Source organism: Myotis daubentonii, chromosome 7 (genome assembly GCF_963259705.1).
Source record: "Myotis daubentonii chromosome 7, mMyoDau2.1, whole genome shotgun sequence".
Classification (NCBI taxonomy): Eukaryota; Metazoa; Chordata; class Mammalia; order Chiroptera; family Vespertilionidae; genus Myotis; species Myotis daubentonii.
This window is the reverse complement of record NC_081846.1, coordinates 92,929,770-92,939,471: the sequence shown is the minus strand read 5'-3', so window position 1 is coordinate 92,939,471 and position 9,702 is coordinate 92,929,770. Positions and strand designations below refer to the sequence as shown.

Below are 9,702 nucleotides of genomic sequence, written 5' to 3'. Positions count from 1 at the left end.
GTTTTTACATGGAGGGAGAGGGAAAGAAAAATAAAGAGATCAGGAGGAGAGGCTGTGGACATGCAGGCAGTGTCCTTGCTGGTCCTGATATGGATCTTTAATGGCATACTGGAACCATTCACTGCTAGCTAAATTCCTGCAGTTGGTCAATCCTCATCCACTGAAGTAATGGTCAAGGCCCTATCTTGTACAAGCAGAAACTGGAACTGCTAAATGCCTGAAATATGCTTATAAGGAAACTGTCAGCATGTGAGTTCCTTTTATCAGTTTATTAGTACCATTTATTCTAATTCCCTTTCATAAAGTAGTATAAAGTTTTTATTCCCTGTTACATTCACCACTGTCAATTCTTTCTTCATATCTATGGAGCTTTTGATGTCTTCTGAATCTTCTAAGGGAATGAAAAACTTGAGCCTGATGTAAAGTAAACTCTTGTGAGTTAAAAGCAGATATATTTCTTAGCTTTGCCTTTCAGGCAGATGCAATTTTTCCTGCAGGTAAAAAACAAGTCATAAGAAGGTTTAGAACAATATAGACAAGCGTTAAAAAGAGAAAGGACCCTAGCCAGTTTGGCTCAGTGGGTAGAGCCTCAGCCTGTGGACTAAAGGGTCCTGGGTTTGATTGGGGTCAAGGGCACATGGCCTGGTTGAGGTCTCAGTTCCCAGTAGGGGGCATGAAGGAGGCAGCCAACCAATGATTCTCACATTGATGTTTCTATGTCTCGCTCCCTCTCTCTTCTTCTCTGAAATCAACTATATATATATATAATTTTTTTTATGTTCCACAACCAAGATTTAATACTTTGGTCTGTTACATACCATGCTCTGGCAACTGTCATAACAAAAAAACATTACAAAGATTCCTCATATCAGTATTTTTACGTAGCTTATATAATCTGATTGTGATATTAATTCAAAAGCCTACACTGTAAAAGTAAAGATGATTAACATATATATGTCTTTTACTATTGCTGATCTATGATAAACACTGTTAATAGTTCCTTTCAGGATTATTAGCTCCAATTCTTCAAAGGAAATTTAAGACAACTGTGATAAATTTAGACTCTGAATTCTTTATTTTAAAAAGTACCTTCATCACAAAAGTTAAGAACTAATATTATTTTAAGATACAGTCTCCCCTTATAACTTAGAATTAGGAAAAAGCAATCTCAAATGCTCTATGTCAATTATTGAGCAGATTCTTTTCCCATTTTATAAATTAAGTCAAATGACATAAAACTATTAAAAACAAAAACATCATCAACCAAGTTTCTACATGTCACTTCTAATTGAGACATGTTGAAATACCAAAACTAGAAAACCATATTGCCATTGAGAAAATAAAAGTTGAGTTTTAAAGTCTTTCTTGTTTTGGCAGATTTTTTTTTTTAATGAGATGAGAAAATTATGTTAAACTTAAAACTTCAGCTAAAGCATTAGTTTTTAGCTATAATAAAAATGCTAAGAATAGACATTTACGAATACTGAAAACTTGGGGAATAATAAACAAAGCAGAATTCATGGTTACCATATTTACACATACTCTTTGTTGTGTTTCAGTGCCACATGATCTGATTCAAAGTAATAAACATCAGGATCATCATCTTCCTCTTCTGTAATGTGCGGACTGGCACTCTCTTTGGCAGATGGCAAATTTCCACTATTGAGTCTTGCCTCCGAGGGTGGCTTACTTTGTCCTTCACTCCCATAATTTTCAGAGTCACAACATATCCTTTTATCATTCTGAGAAACTTCATCAGGATTTGTGGGAGACTCACTTATATTATCACTAACAGTTACATTTGTTTCATTGGGACTCAGATTATTCTCCTCCAATTGTCCATTTTCTCTGCAAGGAGAACTGTTTTTCGTGGGACTACTTCTGGTAGGGGCTGCCCTTCGTGGTGAAGTTCTCAGAGTATATCGATGTTCTTGAGGTTCTGATAAAGACATCGTTTGAGCTGACACACCGTCTAGAATAGAAGATGGTTCCAGTTCTCCGGAGTCTGGCATACTCTCAAGTCTTGTGTCCAGGGCGTTGTTGGTACTTTCATTACACTGCTCTTTTGAGGCACTGCTATCTCCCACCACATCTACTTCCTCCTCAGAATCCCTTAAAGACTGAATTTCAGGAAATGGGCCTGTAGCTGGCTCAGTCGTCAGCTGATTAACATGCTCCACGGGTAGGCAGGCAGTTACTCTTTTGTGGTCCTCCAACTTGACCTGCACTTCTGAATTCGTGCAAGGCACGTTATGGTCTATATAACTGTCCTCCTTCCTACTATCAAGAAACACTGAAGTGTGGGTGTCTGAATCCCCATTTTCAGCTACTGATTTTTCCTGCAATGGGTAGGAACCAGTGCTGTTTTGTTTAGTGTTCCCATCAGGCTGACAGTCATCAGAGTTTACACCAGCTGAACCACTGTCATCAACACCATTGACAGCCAAATAGCCTGTGATTTCTTCAACTACTGCAGAATTAAGTGGCCCCTCCTCACTGACATTCACCTTTTTAATTTCCCTTTTCTCACAATCATCCAGTATAAGACATCGACAAGCTCGTTTAGTCCTTTGAAAATCTGCATCATTGTCCACTACTGTACTTCTCTGTTCTGCTGACTCCTTGTCTGATTTTATAGGTGAATCTTCTTCTGAACTGTTTGGTGCTTCAGCTCTAAGACAACGCTTAATTCTTTTTAAAACTGGTGAAACAGGTTCCGTTTGCCTTTTCTCACAATTTTCTACAGACTGCCTTTCTATATTATCTTTTTCTGAAGAAAGTCTTCTTTTCCTAGGGCTTACCCATGACTCTCGAGTACTTTGCTGTTTTAAATCAGTAGTTCTCCCACTATTGTTTCCCTTCTGAATTTGCACAGGCTCTGGTCTCTTCTTTGGTGATCTTGATCATACTTGAGAATGAGAAGAGATTTCTTCAGGGTGAGCAATGCTACGATTTCTTAAAGTTCTACCACAAAAAGATTCATCCAAGCCGTTTAACCCCACTGTTGATCTTGTAACACAAGTAGATCGGGAAGCAGCCATACTATGGCAAGTCCCTACAATACGGTCATCATGATCCACTCATTGGGAAACCTGTACAACCAAAGATCTATCATTGTGGAAATATTATCTCTTTTCCTTATATCCTGAAGGAGTTGGAGCTATGATCTAGAATAGAGCTTAAGCATCAGGATTTCAGACTCTCAGCTTCAGCCATGGAGAATACTAGAACCTCCTAAATTCCTTTCTTTTTGAAAGTGTTTCGCCTAGTATATGATTCCCAAGCGTCTGCATTTATCTGTCATCACTGTTAATGTCCATGTTACATTTAGACTTCAGGTATTAATTATTTATATGGTTGTACTAGCACAACTTGATATCTTCCTCGTGGAGCAGGTCTCCGCGGGCCACTCGGGGAGGTGCCGCCGCCGTGGCCGCTCTCCACCCCCACCACACCACTTGCTCAGGTGGCCGCCACCGCAGGAAGCTGGACGGCGGGGCCGCGGCGCTTCCAGGTGGGTCCCCACCTCCCGCTCTTCAAAATATATATTTATATATAAAAGGGTAAGTGATCGGCTGACCAGCTGACCAGCTGGTAGGTATGGTGTGTGCTGACCACTAGGGGGCAGGCACTCAATGCAGGAACTGCTGAGCGACAGAAACTTTTCGGAGTGCCCTCTCGCACTCTGGGACCCCTCGGGGGATGTTGGACTGCTGGTTTAGGCCCAATCCCTACAGGCCAGGCTGAGGGACCCCACTTTCCAGAGGGAACCTGCTCACTCCACAGATGCCCTTTGAGCCCCAGAATTGCCCCAGATGGGGCCCGCCTGGGAGGGACTACTGGAGGTTGGCTCCAGGGCATGTCTGCCCCATCTCCCCCAGTCCCACCCTGCCAGCCACCTTCTAATTAATTTCCTTTCAATGTGCACAAATCTGTGCACTGGGCCTCTAAGAGAGAGAGAGGGGGAGAGAGAGAGAGAGAGAGAGAGAGAGAGAGAGAGAGAGAGAGAGAGAAAGAATGGTTAAACCTAAATTGAAATTCCTCCTAATATGGACCTGAGTCCTTGAGCTATCCGTGAGAGCAGACTCGCACACCAATCTCGGGTTCCTCCAAAGAGTGGCATGTGATGGTCTAACGTTTGCTGAAGTCAGGTAGCTTGTTCTCTGATCTCAGGGGCGCTTGTCTCTATTTTCTGCGGTGTTGATGTTATACATCTCCTTGTTTTGCCAACAGGTAGAGTAAGGAAGTTTGGTTTTCTAAGAGAACTTTAGCTGGATAACTTAATGGTTTTTGCAGATTGGCAAGTGAAGAAGCAGTTTCATTGACTGTAATTGTTCATGTTTAGGTATGTATAATTTAAAATCTCCTAATTGATACTCAGGGGTTGGAGAAAGGCCTTTGTTGCATCTGTCTGCGAAGTCCCACTACTGAACTGGTTTCCTGGCTTCTGTTCGTCATTCTTGTCTTTAAAACCAAATAAGTGGCTCCAGCATCAAATGAAAAATCAATCAAATTGTTGCCTGTCCATTGTACCTGGGGCTCCTATGAGGAAATAATAATTGGTCTTAAAAAATCAGTAGCTCCTGGGCCTCTTCATTCATGATCAGAGCCATCGTTCTTCATTTTCCCATCTGCCTATGTGCCTCTTTCTGTTCATTTCTTTTTCATCAGACCTGTTGCTAGACACCCACGCTTTCCACATTGGCAGCCTTCTGTACCTGCCCTATCCTGGCTCTGATCTGGTCTGTCTAACTGCTTACTGTATTCCCCCCTTGTGGGTCTTGGCTCTGAATCCTTGCAGGGAAAGGGGCAAGGCCTTCTCTGTAGCTGCTTCCTGCTGAAGAGTGTCTATATTTTCACTCAGGGGCAAGAGATCCTTGTTCTCTGTATGGGCACTGAAGGAGGTGGTGATGGTGTCTGGCTGGGGTGGTATTCCTAGAGTGTGAGTAGGGCTTGTAATGTCCCTCCGAAGTTTTTGGAAACTTGGTCTATGCATAGAGTTGCCTGGTCACCCGGTTTCATGGGCCTCTCCCCTGCATTGCCCATCACCTTTAGATCCAGAGTCTGTTGCCAGCTTGGAGTGTCTAGGTTTCCCTCTCCCAGAGGCCACCGTAATGAGACGGTGGGGTGTGCCTCTTCTAGGGAGGGGGTCCAAAAGACCCTCTCAAGCAGCTAAATCCTAACAGGAACCCCCCAATTGTTAGAAATGCTCTCAACAATATCACAGGAATGAGACAAACACTCGAAACTGGATCAGCAAGGGAAATTTACTCCTGCGCACAAGTGCTCTTGCCAGCTGAAAATCATGGGCAAAGCACACCTATTATCCCTAATTCTTGGTCCCACAGACTATCATTTTCTATAGATTTCAGTTAATTACTTCAATATTTTCATTTATATTTCAAATAACAGACTTAAATGTCCCACCTTGATTTTTCAGTTGTAGTTATAATCTGTTAAATTTCTATCAAAAAATATAAGGATTCAGTTTTAGTTTCCACGATGGTCTCTGCTGGAAGCCAGTCCATCCTTGCTGCTTGACACAGTCACTACAGGGAAGAAACATCTGCAAAGCATGTTTCAAAGGAACTGGCATATATGGCATACTGTTCTTAATATGTTTGTTCCCCTACTTAGCGCTATGTGTTTTAACCAAGATCACCTCTCCGAGAAAGGTTGTTTTCCCAAGTGGGGATTTTCCCCTGGAGTTAGGGATTAACAGGACTAAGGAAGGGAATAAATCAGTAAAACCCCTTAACTAAGTGCCAGGCAGGTAGTTAATCACTTTAACTAGGAACAATCACGCTTAAGCTACATAATCTTTACTTAAGATAATCTCCTTCAGTTACTCCCTTGTAGCTTAACAAAACAATAGAGTAGTGACCTTGGAATGGAGATAACAAACTCCCTAACCTTTGGAATAGAATAGATAGGATTGCCCTTACCTGTTTGGCTCAGTGGATAGAGCATTGACCTGCGGACTTAAAGGGCATGTACCTTGGTTGCAGGCATATCCCCAGTGAGGGGTGTGGGAAACTGTTTATTGCCTTCACTATCTGATAAGCATAGACAGAGCACTCCCCGAAACCCCCCCCCCCCCCAAGGCTGGGTGCCTTTGAAGCCCTAGCAAAGCCCAGACAGTGGTAGCTGAAACTACTCCCCCATTTATTATTATGTAAATCCTTGCTGATGGGCTAGTCTGCCTGTTAATGGGGGGTCGCCTGCCTAAGGGCTACTCCAGATCAATAAAAGCTTGGAGCAGCCTGAGCATGGGTGGAAGTCCCTCTCCTTGAGTTGGACTTGCCCGCCTGGACCTCCGATATTGCAAAATTATCTCGTGTCTTTCCTCTCATTTGTTGTGCGGCTCCTCTTTCAGGTACCGAACCCTACTCCACGCGGGTCTTGGAAGGAAACACACTCGACATCTGGCGCCTGACAGGTAATCTGGAAGTGCAGGTCTCGCTGGAGGGAGAAAAGGAAGTTTTCACCGAAAAAGGTGTGGAAAACTCACCGAAAAAAGGTGAGGGGAAGTCTACAGCACGCAATGCCCAGGGTCAACTACAGAAGCCCGGGTCTGTAAGTACACTGGGAACGTTTTCTTAACCAGGCTAACAAACGGGGCAGGATTTGGCTTTAAAAAAAAAAAAAAAGTAGATTTGGCTTTAAAAAAGGTATATTTGCCTTTTAAAAACTAAGAAACTGTATTATGTGCTTTTGATTTGCATGTTAATCTTTTAAAGTTTTTGCATGTTATTATAGAACATAACCTTTGCTTTTCTTGAAGAAGGTACATTAGATCTTAAAAGGTTGCCAACAAAGTTAGTTAGAACTTGAAAAAAGGTTAGCGGCAAGAAAAAACTCATTTCAAAAAACTTTTTCCATGGGGAACATAATGGCTCATTTGCCAAAGCCTTTTCCAGAGGCTGAGGAGGAGTCTCCTCAACTGGTTCCCTCCGCTCCTCCTGGTGAGGAGTGGGAAGACACGTCAGAGGAATGGCCTTCACGGTCCTCTCCACCTCCGCATGCACGTCCTAATTCTGATATGCTTAATTCGCTGCCATTTGAATCACCTGTGCAAAAAGCCATCAGAGAAGGATTGAGGGAAATACCGGCGGAAGAAAGGCTTGCTTTCCCTATCATAGAGGTACCTGATCCACAGTTACCGAATCAGGTAATCAGACAGCATGTAAAAATTGACTTTAAAATGATAAAAGCCTTACGTGAAAGTGTAGTCCAAAATGGTCCAACAGCTCCTTTTACAGGAGAAATTATGTATAGTATTTCTGAAGCTTTCCTAATCCCTCATGATTGGTATTCTCTAGCACGTGCAACTCTGGATGGAGGAGATTATTTACTATGGAAAGGAGAATTCTTGGAGAGATGCCAGGAGCAAGCCCAAATAAACCGCGGGCTGAATGCTCAAATAACTTACGAAATGCTAGCAGGACTGGGACAATACAACGATGTGCGAACCCAGTTAGATTATGTGCAACTGGCATATGAGCAAATTAGAGCTTGTGGAAGGAAAGCGTGGTGGACTTTACCAGCAAAAGGGGACTCTGAGGGAGCTTTTAGTAAATGTTTACAGGGGCCTTTAGAATCATTTTCTGATTTTGTGGCTCGTCTCACTCGAGCAGTGAGACGACAGATTCAACATGAGGCAGCGGGAGACATTTTAATTCAACAATTAGCTTATGAAAATGCCAATGATGATTGTAAGAAATGCCTGATGCCTCTGAGAAAAGGTAGTGCCATTACAGAAATGATTCGAGCATGTCAGAATGTGGGGTCAGGCACTTTTCAAATGAATTTACTCACTGCCGCTGCTACTTTAAATAAAAGGTGTCATAACTGTGGAAACTTAGGACATTTTAGAAAAGAATGTAGACAACCAAGAAAGACACAAGGAGGTGCTCCAAGGAAAGGTGCTAACATTTCGCCTTGTGAGCCGATCAAAACAGATCCAACCTCTCTGTGTCCTAGATGCCAGAAGGGCTACCATTGGGCCGGCCATTGTAAATCGAGATTCCACAAAAATGGGCAGCCGTTAAATCAAGACACAGGGTATGGCCAACCGCAGGGAAACGGCCAATGGGGCAACCCCCAGCCCCGTCAATAAAAGGGGAGATCTGCCCTGCAAAGCCCACAGTGGAATCTCTGATTTGGGCCACTCCAGGAAGTGCAAGCCTAGATCTTAACAGTACTATAGCAGTCACTTTGACCCCTGATATGGCTCGGCAAGCTGTTCCTACAGGAATCTGGGGACCTGTGCCATCAGGAACTTTAGGATTAATTTTAGGGAGAAGTGGAAACACTCTGGAAGGATTAACTGTTTTGCCTGGAATCATAGATTCAAATTATGAGGGAGAGATTAAAGTTATATTGGAATGCAATCATATTATGCAAATTACTCCAGGACAAAGAATTGCTCAACTACTACTTCTACCTTATGCTCAACAAGGCAAGGCTATAAATAGGAAAAGAGGAATGCAAGGACTTGAAAGCTCAGACATCTATTGGATACAGGAAATTTGCAAAACTCGTCGGATGATTAATTTGAGAATAGAAGGAAAAATGTTTAAAGGCCTAGTAGACACTGGGGCAGATGTCAGCGTTATCTGCAAAGAATTCTGGCCTCCTAGTTGGTCCATGGTAGAAGCTATGGACTCAATTAGAGGGGTGGGAGTTCCTGATAACACACAACGTAGTGCTGCAGTCTTAAAATGGCAAGATGAGGAAGGACAGACAGGATGGTTTCAGCCCTACATTGTCTCTGGAATTGCAGTCAATTTATGGGGCCGGGATGTCTTAGAAGGTTTACAAGCTTGTATTATTACCGGCAAAGGTCGGCAGCTTGTAACTCAGATGGGACATCAGAGTGATCAAGGTGTAAAAAACCCAGGAAGGCGAGGATATCAGCCTTTTTGAGTGGTCACTGCTCAGTCTCCTTGCCCCCATGCTGATCCTATACAATGGAAAGATGATAAACCTGTATGGGTGGATCAGTGGCCATTAACCAAGGAGAAATTAGGTCATATTCATGGATTGATACAGGAACAAATAGAAGCTGGTCATATAGAGCCTTCCAATAGCCCTTGGAATACGCCTATATTTATTATACCTAAGAAGGTGGCAGGGAAATGGTGTTTGATACATGATCTCAGAGCAATTAATGCTACTATGCATACCATGGGAGCTTTGCAACCTGGACTCCCAGCGCCTTCACAAATCCCTTTAAATTGGTCTCTCATAGTAGTAGATCTTAAGGATTGTTTTTTCACCATTCCCTTGGCACCTCAAGATAAAGAAAGATTTGCCTTTTCAGTGCCATCTATTAATAATATAGAACCCATGAGAAGATATCAGTGGAAAGTTTTGCCTCAAGGAATGGCCAATAGCCCTACCTTGTGCCAAAAATATGTGGCTCAAGCTGTTCAACCTTTAAGGGACAGATATTCCCGATGTTACATTATCCATTACATGGATGACTTGCTCTTAGCAAGTCCACGGGAAGAGCAGACTTTAGGAATATTTTTCCAATTAGAGAAGAAGCTCCCTAAATGGGGCTTAAAAATTGCTCCAGAAAAGGTACAAAAACAAACACCTTTTAAATATCTGGGAACCATTATTGAAAACCAATGCATTAGGCCACAAAAGGTGGAACTAAGAAAAGATTGTCTTAAAACTTTAAATGATTTTCAG

At 42.6% G+C, this 9,702-nt stretch overlaps 2 protein-coding genes across 2 annotated transcripts; one reads left to right on the top strand and one right to left on the bottom strand.

Moving 5' to 3' along the window:
• Positions 1–827: 827 nt before the first annotated feature.
• LOC132238733 (ZZ-type zinc finger-containing protein 3-like) lies at positions 828–3,531 on the bottom strand. The gene is given in 1 exon segment (XM_059704747.1): positions 828–3,531. A coding segment is annotated over 1 exon segment (1,509 nt). The 5' UTR covers positions 3,042–3,531; the 3' UTR covers positions 828–1,532.
• A 5,016-nt stretch (positions 3,532–8,547) lies between these two features.
• Positions 8,548–8,928, top strand: LOC132238890 (endogenous retrovirus group K member 25 Pro protein-like). Its single transcript, XM_059704893.1, has one exon. The coding sequence runs from the start codon at positions 8,548–8,550 to the stop codon at positions 8,926–8,928; it is 381 nt and encodes a 126-aa protein (XP_059560876.1).
• Positions 8,929–9,702: the final 774 nt, after the last annotated feature.

Coding starts and splice junctions, on each gene's coding strand:
- LOC132238890 (XM_059704893.1), top strand. CDS start 8,548: ATGATTAATTTGAGAATAGAAGGAAAAATGTTTAAAGGCCTAGTAGAC.